Genomic DNA, 19,284 nt, shown 5'->3' with positions numbered 1-19,284 from the left:
TAAAAAAAAATTTGCATAGCTCATAGCCAATTTTGTACTTTTGACATGCAGTCACTGTTATAATATAGAAAATGTGGCAGCGTGTTTTTACCTAGCAAGCTCCCAGAAACAGCAATGTGTTGATACCAGCTTTTTTTGTGTGTGATGTAGATTGAGGGATACTTTGGTGAAGACATCACCCACACGTCTTTGAAATAGTGCTATGGGCTATTTTATGCCCACCTGAGAGCACAGATGGTGCTTTTCTTTAACAATTTATTTGAAAAACAATTCCAATATTTCCCATTGTTGGGCCCAGTTGTCTCTTACATTATGCCAGGGTTTGTTTCCAGCAGGCAGACCATTGCAAAAGTTGATCTAGTTCTGCCTGATACCTCCTAATAAAAGTCCTAAACTTACCTTATATTAGTTGGAGTCTGTGTCTCCTTATCCTCTGACTATGGTTTAAAGTTATGTCATGTATTAATCTTTCCCATACCATTTACTATCTTATACATGGTGATTATAAAGTCTTTGTGCAACTTTATAGCTTTGGATGTATGGTATGAGAGGAGAACAGCATTCAGAAATGTAATTTTGAGTGTTAATTTTTGTTAAGTATGTTGAAAATGATTAAAACATTGAAAATGGGCAATAATTCTAATCTCTGTGCAGTAACTTACTGTGGTCTGGATTCATTTTATTTATGTTTTCGTTTCACTCACATTTTTTAATTTTGGAGCTGCCTGATCCTTTTACCAACTTGTACAGAGGTTCTGAATCCAAATCATTAATCCAACTTAGAAAACATGCTGATTCCAACATAGGGTTCCAGGGCACATTACCAGTACTTACCTTACACCCTAGATATTATGCCACAAACATTATGCTCTTGGCTAATTTTTTTCTCTGTACACAAGTTTTCTCTGATTTGCCTGAGTTTAGAGCTTAATTAATACTCATTCATGTGGATTTCTATCAAATGTGTTTAGAAACGTGAAGTTCACCCAAAGAAGGTATGTCATAATTTCAGAAAAATAAATTAATCAGGCAGGGATTCTTCATCTGAGTCTACTAAAACTGATTAGAGTTTTTCTACAAATAAACCTCAATTTTATTACTAATAATTAATTCATTTTCATGGAATAATAGAATAATGTTTATTACCAGCACTACTACTTTATTCTGGCTTCTTGTGCATCTCATTTCCTTCAATTACTGATCATGCTCTAGAATATCCTTTCTGAAATCCTATCTCTTATTTAGCAGCCTCTTTAAATCTGTGAACAAGCTTTTGGTCACTCCCAATATCCCTTTCTTTGCTTGACTGTGCACCCCATCTATTCAGCTATACATTAAAAAAAACTTGCTGTAGGGTTTTCTTTTGTAATTCTCCTTTCTAGGTTTATGCATTAGATGTGTTTTTGTACCACCTCAAACATAAATCAACTATATAAACTTTGTACAAATTTGTTGGTGAAATTTTTGGCTTAATATGTGTCTGATTTTGAACCTGACGAGCAATTACTAAATATATTTTAAAAGCCAAATTCTTAATATATTTTTACTGCAGTATACCTTATAATGCAGACACTTTATCCGTGTAGAAAAAATGGTGAATTAAATCATAGCACATCCTCTCCTGCTACATATTTGGCCTTAAAAGGAAAGCGGAACCCACGATCATGGTATGGTTCTCGGGGGACCTCTTCCAGTGTTGCAGGAGGGTTACTGACAAGTTGGCTGGTGCTGATTGGTTAATTTGGAAAATTGGCGGCGGTTGATATTTACTTTTGAAGGATTTTTACATGTAAAAAATTCTCGGACTATAAATCGAAAAATAAGTCAGAAGTTCAATAATGATGATAATAATAAAGAAGGGGAGAGTATGAGGGGAGGAGAGTGACTGGACTGTGGGTGCGGGGGGTGTAGTTTCCGCTTCCGCTCTCTGTGCCGCAACGGTCATGGCGGTCGGTCAGAGGCAGAACCGACTGGGGATGCAGCAGGTTTTAGGGGCTTTTGTTCTCCTGCTTGTCTCGCTCTTTTCTGTGGCAGAGGGGACCGGGCGAACGCTCGTGCTTCTGGAGAACATCAACATGAAGGAGACGCACTCTATGTTCTTCAAGAGCCTGGCAGGTGGGAGCTGGCTGCAGATGAGAGAGTGACTTGTTCTCGGTGTTTGGCTGCACAAAGTGAAGGTGGCGTGTAAGATCTTGAAGAGATTGCGGGAGGAAAAGAACAAGCGGAATAAATCGCGTTTAGAAATTCGAGCAGAAAACGACTTTATTCCATATCGTTATAAGACTAGAGGACATAAGAGCAGAAGTAGCCCATTGAGTCTGTCTGTCTCTCTGTCATTGAATGAGATCATGGCTGATTTTATAAACCTCAACTCCACTTCTATAACATAAGACCGTAATATCATAAATAGTGCGACGTTCGCCCCTTCAAGCCTGCATGTACGATCTTTCTTAGGCTGCAATTCCTCTATTTTTTTAATAATAAAACTGCCTCATCCACAAACCAGTGGTTGCTGTATAAACATCTGTATTTCTCAGCCTTGGATATGCTCAACGATCAAGCCTTAACAGCCCTCACAGATTCATTAAACTAAGGGAGAAGATATTCTCTTCATCCCTGTCTTAAATGGGCTATTCCATGCTTTGAGATTATGCCGTCAGTTCCTAGACTCTCCCATTAGGGGAAACGACCCCTCACCATCTACTCTTTTCAGGCCTCCTCCTCTCCTCCGCAGCCATAGTATGTTTCAATAAAGTCTCTTATTCGTCTAAATGACAATCTGTACACTCCCATCCTTCCAGGAAAATCCCTTCATGTCTGGAATAACCTAGTGAATCTTCACCGACTGCCTTCAATACCAATATAACTTTCCTTAGTGTTCAGCACTGTCCACTGTATTCCAAGTGTAGTTTGGCTCGTGCCTTGTATAGTTTTAGTTTATTTTTATGCTCCATTTCACTTGAAATGAAGGCCAACGCTTCACTGTTATCTACTGAACTTGAATACTATCTTTTTGTGATTTCATACTAGAACTGCTAAATTCTTCTTTACCGTAGCTTTCTACAGACTCTCCATTTAAATAATATTCAGCTTTTCTAGTCCTGACGAAGTTCATGACCTCACATTTTTCCCAAGCCATATTTCATCTGAGATTTTTAATTCACTCTCTTAACCTACCTATGTCATTCATAAGACTCTTTATGTTATTGTCATTACTTGCACTCCCACTTATTTTTATATCATCTGCAAAACTGGTGATAGTGTGTTAATTTGCAATGTTAATATATATTGTAAATAATTGCAGCTGGATCATCATGGTTAAATACTTACCTCCTGTGCCCTAAACTTTGCAGTCATGTAATAATATCCTGAGAGAGATTAAAAAGACATAGAGCCAATGAAGGGGAAACAGCTGTGCAAAATTCCTCTCTGACAACTCCACTTCTCTCCCATCTCCTCTCTCTTCCCCTTCCCTATAAAGGAAGTTGAGACCAAATGGACGAATGTTTGCCTTTTGTGATATTTTTCTATATGGTGCAACCTATATTCTTGTCAGATATTAGTTTTATTTCTTCCTGAATGCTCTCAAGAGAGTCACCACCACTACATCAGCTGGCAACATGGGTGATTATGGGTTACCACTGGTTACCTTCAGCACCAGAGGTCTTGGAGTCCAGGGAGCAAGAATTGGATGGATAGCTGATACAATCCCAAGTTGGTATCAGAGATAGACTAGAATACAGAGAGTTTGTAATGATCACAATTGAGGCAACAAATAACCCTAAAAGAACAACCTTCTCTGCACCGTCAGGAGAATTAGTACCAATGCCACTTAATGATATGTCCTGCAGTCATAATCACTGTCTTTCTGAATATTTCTAATCAGCTACTGTATCTATTAACCTGTGCCTTTCTTTTGACTTTTCCAATTAGATCTTGGATTTAACTTGACGTTCAAGATTTCAGATGATCCTGGTTTATCTCTGATCAAATATGGAGAATTTCTGTATGATCATCTTGTCATTTTTTCTCCATCAGTGGAAGGTAAACATGTCAGTTCTTTTGGAATAGATGTTTCACTTGGAAGTAACAATTTATTTTTGAATGCTTCTTGAGCATGCTTTCTCTGATCAAAGAAAATCACTGGTAAGTTGGGCAACCTGTGTGGAATGGAAGCCTGTATAGTGCACCTTTTCAGTGAGAAAATTTGGAGGATTTGTAGCATAATGTGAAATCCTCAGAATTCAGTGGCAGAAAATGTTTTTATTTCCTATCAACGTTCTCCTCTCTTCTCCTGACACCCCAGTGCCTGAGCAACGCCAACAAGGCACCGTTCAGCTGCGACAGAAGACTTTCCATATGCCAGGATGAATGCAGCTCCAACAACACTCAAGTTATCCCGGACAAAGTTGCATGTTTGATTGGCACATCTAATGCCTTAAGCATTCACTTCCTTCACCAGTGATGTACAGCGGAGTGGGCACCATCAACAGAATGCACTACAGTAACTCACCAAGGCTCCTTTGACAGCACCTTTCAAACCTGTGATCTTTACCACCTAGAGGAATAAGGGCAGCAGATGTATTTTCCCCTCCAAGCCAACACCGTCATGACTTAGAACTATATTACTGTTTATTCACTAACTGGGACAAAATCTTGGGCTTCCTCTTCTAACATGGTGTGAGTGTGCCTTCACTATCTGGATTGCAGCAATTGAAGATTGCAGATCACCACTGCCTCAAGGGCAATTGGGTATGCACTAAATGCTGCTTTAGCCAGAAATGCTCACTTCCCACAAATGAACTAGAAAGAAATGAGCTTGCTTTCTGCTGCCTGAAGTGCTGTTTGGCTAATGTAAGAGATTATGGAGCAGTCACTACACTCGGCATGTGTGTTTATTGTGCTCTATCAAGCAGCGAATGAGAACTTCTAAGAGAGTCATGTGCTGTGATTGTAACCCTAACACGACCCCCACATCCCCAAGAAAAGCACATTAGATTGATGGAGACTAAAGTATTGCCCTTCCCAGAGCCAGTATCTACACTGCTTGAGGACATGGAGGGGTGAGAAAAGAGATGCAGCAGGGATTAATGAAAATTCATTTTCTATTTCAGATTTTGGAGGCAATATCAACATTGACACTATTGCCACGTTCATTGATGGAGGTGGAAATGTACTGGTTGCTGCAAGCTCCGATATTGGTAATATTAAGGAATAATTATTACGTTTAAAGTGTAGTGTCTTTGGTAATATAAACAACATATCAAGCATTATTTTGTGCAATTTAATCTCAGATGCAAGTTTGTTCTTTCTTTATTATTTATAAAGCACATAAGTATTTAAAAATATTCCAAAGCAGTTTACAATAAATTAAGTAGTTGAAGTATTGTCACTGTTGTAATGTAGATACCGTGGTGGCCATTTTTTCCACAGCAGGGTCCTGTTAACATTACGAAGTAAATGGCCAATACTTTACTTTTATGATGTTGGTTGGGGGATAAATGTTGGCCAGGACACCAGTGAACTCAGCTACTTTTCAGCTATTGGGTGCAGATAGTGTAATCTTTCTGCAGTCACTTAAAGGAGAAGACAGAGCTTCAGTTTTAACATTTCAACCAAAATAAAATATTTCCAGTGCAGTACTTGCTCAATGCTGCATTTAAATGTCTTTTTATGTGAAGATTATGTGTGGAAGTCTGAAGTGGGGAGTGTACCCATATTTGTCTGACTCTGAAACAAGACTGACACGTCTGAAAAAGTTTTCGGAGATGTCTGTAGACCCATTGAATATGTTTGTTCTTTTGATCAAAATCTTCATTTTGCAAATTTTTAAGTTGTGATTTCTCAGAATTGCTCTGCTGTGAATTGGTGTTAAAGCTTGTTCTCTCTTAACTGGGGATAAACTTAGAGATGCAAACGATCTCTGTGTCATTAACCATTCCTAGAAGAATTTTCCACCTTCTGAGAGTATTGTTCCATGATTACGGTGGAAAATGATACTCCTACATTGTTCTTCCATCCTCTTCAGGTTGTGGATCTAGTGCCAGGTCTTTGCTTTCCTTTAGAACAGAAATGCAGATAACTGCAACAGGGATGATACTTGTTTCCATGTACGCAGATTTATGCCAGCCCTGGTCCTGTCGTGCCTTACACCACCTTTTGCTGGCCTATTACTCAGTAAGGAGAGATCTTTGTGAGCCAGTTGTAATTATTTGGAAAATGTTCTCACTTACCAGATTTCCAGGTTTTCTTGTTTAAAAGGGACATTTAATGCATTTGGAGTTTCATCGTTGGGAAATCTAGCCTTTTAAGGGGCTGATTGATACTATTCCTTGATCTGATCTGTATTTCGTAGATATGTGTGTGTTACTTATGTACATGTTGTTGTATCAGAAAGTACTTATCTTAAGATCATGCTAGATTGGTACTATTAAGGAACTGACCATTTCATTGCTTGTGTTGGTCTCAGGCCGAAAATAAATTTATCTATGCTGAAATCCACCACCGTTTAGGCTATACATTCAATTAGGGACATTTCTGCAAATGCTTTGAATTTCTCTCCTAGTTGTCATTTTCCCATGCCATTGTTGGGATTTCAACTTCAATTCTCATCATCATTGACACTTATCTGTATTCTATATGCCACTTTAAGCTTATTGTAAACCTTCAGTAAACAGTTTGTCTGACTCTGTAAAATCAATTGCTGCCCCTCAGAAAATTGAAGTTGAGTTTTTTTGTCTTCAAACTAGGCCTAAATTCCTAAACTCTCAAAATTACACACAAACCCGTCCCCTCTCTTTCACTCCACCCATCAACAGCAGAGTTAATTGCGAACCAATGCTGCATCATTTAAGAGCAATGGGTAGGGGTGAAGGAAGTCAATAGTTAGAACAGGAGAATGTTTACAAAGGTGAGTGATGTTGAATTTTCAGATCTGAGGGAGAAAATTTTTGAATGCACTTGGGATATGAGGTAAACACTTGGTGCAGAGTAAGTGTAGCTAAGAGATTCCGATATGCTCGAAGGTGATAAAAATTTAATTTTTATATCTTTATTTAAAGGGGACCCTTTACGTGAGTTGGGTAGTGAATGTGGGATTGAATTTGATGAGGAGAAAACGGCTGTTATTGACCATCATAACTACGATGTTTCTGATCCTGGCCAGGTAAGGATGTTGTTGGAGGGAGGGGTGAATCAAAAGTCATATCGACCCAATAATGGTCTATTCCTCCCCAGGCAACCTGATTAATATGAAAAGTCTTTGTAAAATGGTAACAGTTGAATAGTTATTGATTCTTACTTTGCTGCAACAACCCCATCAAAGTAAAATCTGATGCCGTAGATTTTAGGTGTTTTAACTTCACATTTGATTAATTTTGCTTGTTAAAGTGAAAAATATCCCTGAGAAATGGAACCCCTTTCTAATATTGTAATTTAGTGTGAGCATCAGGCTTTTCAGTCAGTTATGTGATTTGTTAACATTATGTAAATAAAGTGGTAAATTTGTTACAAACTGATTTCAAAAATTCTTGAGCAAAGTTGATTGATATATTCCTCCTTGTTTTCAAAGCACACACTGATCATTGCTGACAATGAACAACTGTTGAAGGCTCCCACTGTTGTGGGGAAACAGCCAAAGAATCCTCTTTTATTTCAGGGAGTTGGGTAAGTGCTAAAGTTTTTCTTGCTTTGTACAGCAAATCTATAGCAGAACAAAATCAAGTATTGGTCATAAAATACAGCTCAGTTGTGACATGCAGTTGTAGGCCTTTAGAGTACTTTTCACATATCGAAATCTGGCATTTTAAGAAAAATTGAATGAGAAACAAAAACATAAAATTGTTGGAAAAACTCAGGTCTGGCAGCAACTGTGGAGAGAAATCAGAGTTAACGTTTTGGGTTGGATGACCCTCGGAGTTCTGAGAAATGGCAATTGCTTTACAATGGCATATGTTATAAGTTCATAATAAGGTTTGGTGGCATATACGATTTAATACAAAAGCAACTGCTGATAGAGAAAGAGGTTGAAATGGCAACAAATTTGTTTGGGAATTATAAGGGTAAGGGAGGTTGGCAACATTCAAACACTGCAGTTAATTGGAATATCTTCTATACTGTTATTAACTGGAATTGATGAAATGTAACTAACATGGATAATTTCAAGGTTAGACATGTTGAAACTCGGAGAGAGAGTAAGCAATATCCTTGAGCAAAGATGGAAAAGGATGACTATCCCCAAAGCATTTTGTTTTTTAAACATAGCTACAAGGCTCATCAAATAATAGGATACATCTGAAGGGCATTTAATTATAACTTGGAACAAGTTGTTGTACCCTAGTCGATCTTGGTGATAAAGCTATGCTAATAAAGGCAACTGATCAAGAGTGGGATATTTTCTATTTGGCATATGTAAGAAATTTGGTAAGGTGTTTTATTAACTATTTTATAATACTTTATGTAAGATGGCAGACATGAACTCATGGCTTCCTTCTGTGCTAACAGGTGTCTAAAAAACTATTCCCATTAAACCTGCAAAGCAGCAAAAATTCTAAGGTGCTTCATTCACAGTAGAAGGTCAGGCAGGAGCAGGAAAGGAACTGAAGAAGTTGCCATAAAGCACAGAAATGGGAAAGTATGAGGAAAATTTAAGGGGTGTGGTAGAACAATGGTGAATTGTGGCAAAACAGATGGAGAATTTAGGGCATGTTTCAGTGTGCAGGAGAGAAAACTAAATGTCAACATAATAAAAATGATGTAGGCCAGAGGCATAAATAGTGAAGGCTTGTAGCATGGAGTTGAAGGAAATATAGTATAGGAACCAGTCAAGCCAGTAGACAGGGAGGTGATTTCATGCTCAGAGTTGTGAAACAAGTGTGAAATGTTAAGGTTAACATCTGTATTAACACAATATTTCAGTATATTTTGATAGATTTTTCTGTGCAGGCCAACTTTTTCATTTAACTGCAATTTAGTTAATGTATCTTTGAGTCTTTCAGGCCAAACCTCAATGTTTATTTTTGATTTGTCCTAGTATGGTGGCAGATCCTGATAACCCTCTTGTATTGGATATTTTGACTGGATCCTCTAGCTCTTACTCCTTCTTCCCAGACAAGCCTATAACACAGGTAACTCGCGTGTAATGTCCAGGTTCCCCTTCCTCTCCTAGGAATATATGGTGGGATACAGTTAATTTATTCATTCAATGGATATGGATATTGCTGACTAGGCCAGTATTAATTGCCCTTGAGAAAGCAATGGTACTAGTTTCTTGAAACTCTGCAGTCTGTGTGGTGTAGGTACACTCACAGTGCTGTAAAGGAGGGAATTCAAGGATTTTAAACCAAAGATGGTGAAGGAATGTCTGTTTAGTTGCAAGTTGGTATGATTTAAAGCTTGGAGGGGAACTTTCTAGCGGTGATATTCCCATGCAATGTTCCCAATGCCTTTGTCCTTTGTCGACATTGTGGGTCAAAGCTATTGTCGAAGAATTTGGAGCAGTGCATCTTTTAGATGGTGGACATGATGCCACTATGGTGGAGGGAATGAATGTGAAGATGTTAGATTGGGTGCCAGTCATGCATGCTGCTTTGTTTGAATAGCATTGAGCTTCTTGCATGTTAGAACTGCACTCATCTTGGTGAGTGGACAGTATTCCATGACATCCCACACTTGTCATATGAACAGGCTTTGAGGAGTCAGCCTCTATATAATAGTTCAATCTCTGTTTGAGATGGTCATTGTGCTTGTGTGACACGAATAGGATCTGCCACTTATCAGTCCAAGCCTGGATGTTGTCTGGGTCTAGGTGTCTTTGGACACAAACTACTTCAGTATCTGAAGAATCATGAATGATACTGAATGTTGTGGAATCATCAGCAAACATCTGCACCTCTAACCTTATGGTGGGGAGAAAGTGGTGAAACAATTCAACATGCTTGGGCCCAGAACATGACCCTGATGAATTCTGCACTGATATATTATGGCTGAGATGATTGATCTCCACAACTACAGCCATCTTTCTTTAGGCTAGATTTGACTCCAGTCAGTGGGGAATTTCTCCCTAATTTCTGTTTTCTCCAGTTTTGCTGGCTATCCTTGATCAAAGTTGGTTGAAAACTGCTTTGGTGTCAAGCGCTGTCATCCTCCGCTTCCCTTGACTCTTATGTCAACGCTTGGACTGAGGCTGTAGAGAGGTCAGCAATTGAGTGGGCCTGGCAGAAAGCAAACTGATTGTCACTGTGCAGGTTATTGTTGAATAAGTGCTGTCTCATAGCATTGTCAATGATACCTTTTGTCACTGATGATTGAGACTATACAGATGGAGGAGTAATTGTCTGGGCTGGATTTGGCTTTCAGGACAAATTTCAGAGGCAACTTCTGGTTCTGTACTCAAAGACCATTTTTTGTTTGAGCCTTGACAGTACATATCAACAGTTTGATCATGGAATCACAAACCAGTTCAATCCTAGCAACACCTGATAAGTGACATGTTGGAATGTTCATTAGGTAAAGTATAAGAGCATAAGTTATTGCATTCATCCCTTCCCCAATTTAAGCAGGTGAGCTGTGAATTCCCCAACTAATCCCTTATCTCAAACCAGATACTCAGCATGGACTGCAGATTGAATGAGACTGTCTGTCCGGTTCAGTCTACCTTTTTCAGTTTAGTTTTTGCCAATTGAGCACTTGAGAGGATCCCAAGAAATTTTAGTCTTTTCATTTTGTTGTACACTTCCTGCAGCATTTAACCGGCTATTTACTGCATTTGTATGTACATCTACAAGTACATGTTTTCAGTAGTGGGTAGTTTCACAGCTACACGCTTCTCATCGAGCTTGAATGAAAGTGATGACCATGCTTTGTGTAACATGTTATGTTGTGTGGATATTGGATGCTTAAGGAGTACATCATAATACATAGTGTACATATACACATATTGGGCAGTCTTGTGTGTGTATATATACTGTAGATTCTATGGGGTATACACTGGCCCCTCTCTGCTTGTACGGCTTCTGACTGCTCTTCATTTGAGTATCTTTTCAATTAAAACTAGTGTATGGTATTTGGAAACTAAACATGTTTCAAATATTACTGCATGTGGTACATGCCAACCAATCATTCATCACAGATAGATAAATAATATATAAAGTAGACATGAAATAGATAATCAGATTTGTGACAAACTTGTGGATTTTTCTCAATCTAATAGTACCCACATGGTGTGGGGAAGAACACCTTACTGATTGCTGGACTCCAGGCCCGGAACAATGCTCGTGTGGTCTTCAGTGGTTCTATTGATTTCTTCAGCGATGCCTTCTTTAACTCTCCTGTACAAAAGGCTACTCCAGGAGCTGAAAGGTAAGACCAGATGTTGAAGACCAAAGTTTCTTTGAAAAATAAGATTTTCATCTGTAGCCTAGATTGCTACCTGATGGTTGTCATCACATTGTCAGAAAAGATTAATCATTTAAAACCAGTTTTTGATTGTTTAGACAATGTAGGCAACGTTGCCCTTATTGTCCCCAAGAAAGTGATTTTGAACCGTTGCCATTTCTGTGCTTTCTCAATAGTTCTGGGTAGGGAATACCAGGATTCTGAACTTTTGGCAATGAAACAGTAATTTATTCCTGAGATGGATGAACACGTGGAGCTGATAGTATTCCCAAAATATATCTGCTGCTCCTAATATTGGTTACGGATTTGTGCAGTGCAGCTGAAGTATGCCTGACAACTTACTGCACTAGATCCTCCAGATAGTACATTCCACAACTTAATGAAATTGCGGATGTACCAAACTCTGAGCAGGGTGTTTATTCCATCACATTTCTAACTTGAACATTGTGGATAATGAAGAGGCTTTGAGGGGTCAGATTTTGAAAGAAACAATTTGCAGAGTACCCCGCCTCTGACCTGTTGTAGTTATGTTGTTGAAGTGCAAGACCAATCCAGCTTCTGATGTGTAGTGAATCCCAGGATATTGTTGGACGGAACCACCAATAGTATCTTTAAGGGTGATGGGGAACTGGCCGAGATTTCTGATGATTGCATTTGCCGGGCCAAGTCCAAATGGCACGAGCTTTATTATTAGATGTCAAGAATCAGCTTCATCTTAAAATTCTCATCCCTGTTTAAAAATTCTTCCATTGCCTCTCCCTTCCCTACCTCTGCAATCTACTGCACTCCTAAATTCCACCAACATTTTTATTCATCCTCTAATTATGATCTCTTGTGTTTTCCTCAGCTTAATCGCTGTATTATTGGTGACCATCATTTGCTTGGGCTCCTAACTCTGGAATACTGTCGCTACATCTCCCTGCCCCTCAGTCATTTTCCTACTTTTTAAGACATTCCTTAAAATCTATCATTTTGGCGAAACTTTCGGTCATCTTATCTGTTTTTTAAATGTGGTTTGGTGTACTGTTTTGTTTATAAAGTTCTTGTGAAGGACAATGGGCCAGTTCATTATGTTGAAGGGGCTAGTTGTTAGTTGTTAAAGAAAAATATCATTTCAATGTATTGTGGTATGGCCAACAAATTAATATTTTGCAACAGGAAACCACTTAATCAGTTGTAATGAATATTTGTTTTGCGCTGAGATTCTTGGAATCGTGCGGCTGGATTCTTGATCTGAGTGAGCATGTTTTAACAGCAGGATGACTTTTATTCTAATTTCACACGATAGTTCTTCTTTTGTACTAAAACTTCTGCCTTCTGATTAGTCAATATCCAGAGACTTCAATTCGCCACTCCTTTCAGTTAAAACGTGACTGTAGGAATATGAAATTTTGTAAGTTTCATCTATGAACCTAAGGGTTTATTCAGATAGAAGCAGTTGTGCCCTTGATATGCTGAATGATCAGTCTGATGTGTACTGTCATTCAACACGTATAAATTTCTTCTCTGGGAGTAGCCACATTTTGATAATCTTTGAAATTCCGGAGCTGAAATTGAGAATACAGAGTTTTGAAACATAGAAACTAGGGCAGGAGTAGGCCATTTAGCTTTTCAAGCCTGCCCCACTGTGTAATATGATCATGACTGATCTTCTACCTCAATGCCATATTCTCATTTTCTATCATACCCTATGATTCCTTCATTATCTAAAAATGTGTCAGTCTCGTTCTTGAATATACTGTGACCTGGCTTATACGGCTTTTAGTGGTAACGATCACCCTCTGAGTGAACAAACGTTCCCTTGTGTCAATTCTTAATTGCACACTCTGTAACCTGAGACTGATCCTTGTCCAGATTCCCAGATCAGGGATAAATCCTCCCTGCATCTAATCTGTCCAGCTCTATCTCACTTTTATACAGTTCTATCAGATTTCCCCCCTCGTCCTTCTAAACACTAGTGAATACAGGTCTCGAGTTTATAGCTATAACATTGACTACCCCCCTTTTGGATCTAGCATTCACAATTATAATCTGTAATATTTGGACCAGGGTGTGCCGATCACTGCACTAACCATTCTAGGACGCCACCCTCCTGGATCTCAAATCTACAGTCGAAACCATGTTTTACGTGGTGCCTTTTTGTGAATTTGGCATGGGGTAAAGATTGTGCTCGAGTTTAATGTAATATGGACATCTTCTTGAATTTAGATTCTCAAAAACTGGGAATTATGAGCTAGCTGTGGCCCTGTCTCGCTGGGTATTCAAAGAGGAAGGAGTTCTCAGAGTTGGAGAGGTGTCCCACCACCCTGTTGGAGAAACCCAGCCACCAAATGCCTACACCATAACCGACCTAGTGGTAAGTATGAATGAAACTGAAATTAATTGCTACAGGGTTGTTTTTCAGTGGCTATTTCAAGTGATATTTTGGATTCAAATAGTATGGTGGGGTCTTAACAACCGAGGACCCCAAGATGCTTAATGTGGGAACTTGACTATGAAATGGGAAGAAATGGTGGAGATTACAATTAGAAGTGTGAGTGAAAAATTAAGCTTTGTGAAGACAGTAAGGAGAGATGAAGCAAAGCGCAAAAGGTTAGGTAAAGAATTTTGATGAGTAGAGTGTTTTGGCTACCTATGGTAGGAAACTGCATGTTAGAGCTCTCTCATAAGTGGAGAAGTTGACATTGCTGAAAGGGGTACAGAAATAGGGTAGAATGAAGTCATAAAATGGTTTGTAGACCAGGGCTTTTTGAGTCATTCTGCTGGGCAATAGATCCATACTTTCTCATTCTCCTCTGTGGACAAAAGGCCCCCACCTACATTTTAAAATTTTCTTTTTTCCCCAAGAGAAAGTAATTACAGCTACAACTTGGTTGAATTCACTGTGCATAGACAGAGGTCATCACAGCATTTATCTTTTTCACTAGCTTACATTTTGGTTTTGATTTTTATTTATATGATTCATTTTGCTTCATAAACTGTCTGAATATAAGCTGATAGAATCAATCTGTTTTATTTCCATCAAATCTTTTCCACTGTAAATATGGACTGTTTAATATCATAAAAATCTATGGTTTGTCTAAACTTGTCTTTTGGAACAGGACAATTGATGCTTTTATTTGAGTTTACAATGTTAGAGTGCTTAAAACTTGCTTTGTTTGGAGAAATTTAAGAAAAGCCTTTAATACTTTGATTTTTCTTTTTATTCATTCATCACATACTCTGCTGTTACAGTTTTTATCTTATGAGCTGGCATGTTAGCTGCCCAGTATTTTCCTGTAACATGGCTAATGGCTACTCAGCAACCAGGTTATATTGGATTTGTTTTAAATCTTTTACTGCAAATTTACCATCTGTGAACAATGTGTCTGGTATTCTTCTCTGTTGTACAAGACTTAACACACCTCAGTGGGATGCAGGGTTTGATTGGGTATAGTGTGGCTGTCCTTGCTTTTTGCCTATCTTGCCAGCCTCTCACTTCCTTCCCAGCTGAAAGAGAGTTAGTTCTATACTAATGGACTTAGATTTTGCTGATATTCTTTGGCAGTGAAACTGTTGTATAACTTAGTGACCAAAAAGCAGAATCATTGTCTTAAGAGTCTGGATAAATTTCAATGGTTGAAAATCAAATTGTACATTTAGTTAAGCCTTTTCAGTTAAGGATTAAGGTGGCCTTTACACTTACTAAGAAGCAATATTATGTGTCAGAATGCAATGGTACATTATTCAACTATGTACTGTCTTTTTGACATCCTGTCTATGACATACTTTGTTCTTTGATTATTCAAATGTGGATACCCGGGTTTGATGCTTTAAGATCTGCTCGTACTTTTAGCTATCTAGCATCAAGCTATGAGGCTGAAAGAAGTTTTGGGGCTGTTTTGTGATGTTTTTAATATTCTGTCTTGGCGCAGGAGTACAGCATTGTTATTGAGAAGCTCTCCAATGGGAAATGGGTCCCATTCGATGGAGATGACATTCAGCTGGAGTTTGTTAGAATTGACCCCTTTGTTAGAACTTACCTGAAGAGAAAAGGTGAGTAGAATCTGTACTGCTCATGACATGTTTAGCTGGTTTTGGCTTAAAGAACAGGAATAAAACAGAGTCCTACTTGTTCGATACTTGTACTCAATATCTAATCTTATACTGTAACTCTGAAAGTCAGGTAATAATATGTTAATGTTATTCTCATAGGGAAGAAATAATTTAGTGGCAATGGATAAAGGATTGAAGCTTAGCTCTTGGAGAAATTAAGCTATAAGTGTAAAATATTGAATGAGTTTCCATGAGTATAGATTGCATTGTTCTCAAAACAGAAATTCCTGGCATCTAAGGCCTTTATCACACTTTTAGGATCCCAAGACACAAATAGCAATTGACTCTGGGTTACCTCGCTGTCTCTCGTGAAAATACACATTCCTAGTTAAACATGTTTACGATGCTTTTGGGCGTTGGTTAAGTAGATCTGAACAAAGAACAAAAGACAAGTATGGCGCAGGAACAGGTCCTCCGGCCCTCCAAGCCTGCGCTGATCATCATGCCCTGACTAAACTAAAAAAACAAACCGTCTGCCCTTATTCAGTCCCTCTATTCCCTTCCTATTCATGTAACCATCCAGGTGCATCTTAAGTGTCACCAATGTGCCTGCTTCCACCACCTCTGGCAGTGCGTTTTAGGCTCCTACCACACTCTACGTGGAAAAACTTTCCTTGCATATCTCCCTTAAATTTTTGCCCTCTCTCCTTGAACCTGTGTCCCCTTGTAATTAAAACTTCAACCCTGGGAAAATGTTTCTGACTATCCACCCTATCTATGTGCCTCATTATTTTGTAGACCTCTATCAGGTCTCCTCTCAGCCGCTGTCTTTCCAGTGAAAACAATCCTAGTCTTTTTAACCTTTCCTTATAGCCAATCTGGTGTGGGAGAGGATGCCTTAATTTGCCTGGATGATGATGACAAAAGTGAAGAATCATTATCTGGGGGGAAAAAAATGAAAGAAATTGAAAATAGGTGATTACAAGAAATGTTTATCCAAACAATGTAAAAGAAAATTTGCATGAGAAATAACAGGATTTGATTTCAAGCAGGGACTCTGGTGCTAGGAACACTTCCCATTTCGGGTGTCAACATCATGCAGCATCACATTGCCACACACGGTTTGTAGGGGTCTCTGTCAGACAGTAGACTTATGTCCCATTAATCTAGATTAGGTGAAGGAATGCAAGGACAAAGAGACAAGAAATACACTGCTGCGAGTCACATAAAGTACTTTGTTTCTCTTATGTTTGCCTACCAGCTTTTGTTCTTATTTTTGTCCCTCTTACTGTTACATTTTAGAATGAATTTTATAGTATTGCTTATAGATTTTACCCTATTGTTCATCATGAGTGAAAATGTTCTTTAATCTATATGTCTTCTATTTCTTAGATGGTAAATACAGCGTGCAGTTCAAACTACCTGATGTTTACGGTGTGTTCCAGTTTAAAGTAGATTACAACAGACTTGGATACACTCATCTTTACTCTTCCACCCAGGTATGCATCAGGCTTGCACTTGAGCAGCAATATTGCTTGAAATTTAGTTGACTTTATTATGTATGAGATGTCTAAAAGGCTTGCAAGGATCAAAAATATTCAGCTGGTCTACGCTGTTTAATTGGAGAAGTTTTCCCTCGTTATTTTGACAAAGAATGATTTCTGTTGCTTATCCATTGCTAATCATTCCTATGAGAGGCAGCCTTTACCCACAACAAGAGACATAAGTTAGGAGAATGACAATGAATTAAGAGGGACAGATGAGATTAGGAAGTTACAAAGTGACATACATAGAATAAGTGAGTGAGAAAATCAAGTGGAGTTTGAAGCCAGCAGACATGAGATCGTAAACTTTGAATCTGAGCACCTTTTAATTACTTTAATTAACTTGCTCGGACATGTTATGGCGTGCCTCGAGGGAAGGTGGAACTTGAACCCACACATTCTGGCCAGAAATAGGGACATTACCAAGCGTCACAAGAGCCTTTATTTAAAGATGCCATCAGTTCAACAGATTGAGTGGTGTTACATTTCACTTGGAGTCCAAGTTGCTTTGACAACATGCATATTGTAGCTTAGAGCTATGGATAATGATGGTAGATAATCAACTTCTGGGAATCTCCCTCAGTCTAACTGCCTCCGTTTGCTGTGTGATGGAAAGATTACAAGTTGATATTCACTCAGTTTGGCCACATACAAAGGCATCTTCCTTATCATCAATTTCTGGGGTGACACTTGAACTCGGATATTGGGATGCTACCCATTATGTTCTGCGTAACATTCTGGTGCTCTTCTGATAACAATATCTCCAGTAGTCTTCTGTAGTGGAGGCATGGACTATGTGGAACGTGTTTGGGGTGTGGGATGTGTGGTGAATGGCTGAGTTAACAGATTTTTTTTCACAGGACAATTTAGAAACAAGCATAAAAATGATTGTTTTTATTAAAAATCTAAACCTAATCAAGTCTGTTTCTTTTTGTTCAAGGTGTCTGTTCGACCCCTCCAGCACACTCAGTATGAGCGTTTTATCCCATCTGCCTACCCATATTATGCCAGCACCTTCTCCATGATGGTTGGACTCTTCTTATTTTCAGTGGTCTTCTTGCACATGAAAGAAAAAGAGAAGGCAGAGTGAGCTCCGATTGTGGTGTGCTGTGTTCTTGGCCTAAGTAATGCTGAGAGTTTAAGTTGATTTGAATTGGTGATAGATGAGTGCAAATTCTAGTATTTTTTTATACGGGCCGCAGTAATTTCCTGACCCCATACATTCGAGGATGCAACAAAACTGCAAGTGACATTTGTCATTGATCCCTCCGTTGATCAGAGGTTAGCCATGTCCTGTAAGTTACAGAAAGTGGAGGTGTAACCATGATTTAATTTTTATTTTCTTCTTGGAAATGAATAAAGAGAAAATCTATTTAAAGTTGCTTGAGAAAGACACCTTCATCTTCCACTCATGATAAAGTCCACTGTTTCCTTGGCTGGGTCAGATGAAGGAAACTATTAGACTTCGATGGTGCTTCACTGAGTAATAGCTCCATGAGCACAAAAAACTGCAAGACTTTGCATTTGCCTATCACCGGTTCAAATCAAAAGAGTCTGAGTATTAACCACTTGGTTTCTCTTCAGAGAGATCTGCCCTTTGGCCAATAAGAGCTTACATTGAGTTGGGAGAAATTTATTTTCATCCATCTATTGTCAGTTGTTTAATTTAAAATGTTTCCTTCCAGTTTTCCAATTACTGCACCCAAATTGATGTAACTTCTGTTTAAAATTATTTTTCCACACCATTGGAAATAAAGTGTAACATTCCTTTTTTTTATTGTGGTTTCCATTTCTTTTAGCTCCCAAAGCTTTGTATGGTCAAATCAAGTTGTTTAAATTTTGTCTCACATGCCACGTACAAGGTAGAATCATGGTATCTGGCAAAATATGCCCCATTATTGCTAACAGTGGAGTCTAAAATGCCTACATTACAGTGCTTGTGGCTGGGAAAAAGGTGTATGATAACTATTCTGTACACCCTTTAGCTGGAGTGCAAACCTCATACTTCACCAAATGACCATTTTGTCAAGTATCTGCTGGATGGTGTGTTACCTGGCTGTTTTGGCAGTGCTTAAGGAAACAGCATTATAGCTGGGCTTCCTTTTGCCTATCTTTACTGTTAAGACCATTCAAATGGCTTCCTGCCATCTTGGCTGAGGATGCCTCTGCTCATAATGTTTCGATGCACTAGATGGTTTTCATTTTGATGTAACCTTCAAAAATATCAAATGCTGATGCATGAAAAATGCAATTACTATGAGTTATCCCAAACAAACTAAATATCAGGATCATGTAGCCATAACATACAAGG

At 38.6% G+C, this 19,284-nt stretch overlaps 2 protein-coding genes across 3 annotated transcripts in view; both read left to right on the top strand.

Annotated features, from left to right (window-relative positions):
- micos10 (mitochondrial contact site and cristae organizing system subunit 10) overlaps positions 1-19,284 on the top strand; it is a 401,440-nt gene that overhangs the window by 285,628 nt on the left and 96,528 nt on the right. The gene's annotated exons all lie outside the window — the stretch shown is intronic.
- ddost (dolichyl-diphosphooligosaccharide--protein glycosyltransferase subunit (non-catalytic)) lies at positions 1,904-18,745 on the top strand. The gene is made up of 11 exons (XM_020527797.2): positions 1,904-2,115; positions 3,934-4,044; positions 5,115-5,201; positions 7,062-7,165; positions 7,571-7,665; positions 9,032-9,125; positions 11,210-11,358; positions 13,603-13,750; positions 15,309-15,429; positions 16,822-16,928; positions 17,914-18,745. The coding sequence occupies exons 1-11, from the start codon at positions 1,944-1,946 to the stop codon at positions 18,061-18,063; spliced, it is 1,338 nt and encodes a 445-aa protein (XP_020383386.1). The 5' UTR covers positions 1,904-1,943; the 3' UTR covers positions 18,064-18,745.

Source organism: Rhincodon typus, chromosome 31 (genome assembly GCF_021869965.1).
Source record: "Rhincodon typus isolate 14 chromosome 31, sRhiTyp1.1, whole genome shotgun sequence".
NCBI classification, from domain to species: domain Eukaryota; kingdom Metazoa; phylum Chordata; class Chondrichthyes; order Orectolobiformes; family Rhincodontidae; genus Rhincodon; species Rhincodon typus.
The sequence above is the reverse complement of the archived record's forward strand: the minus strand, read 5'-3'. Positions and strand labels throughout refer to the sequence as shown.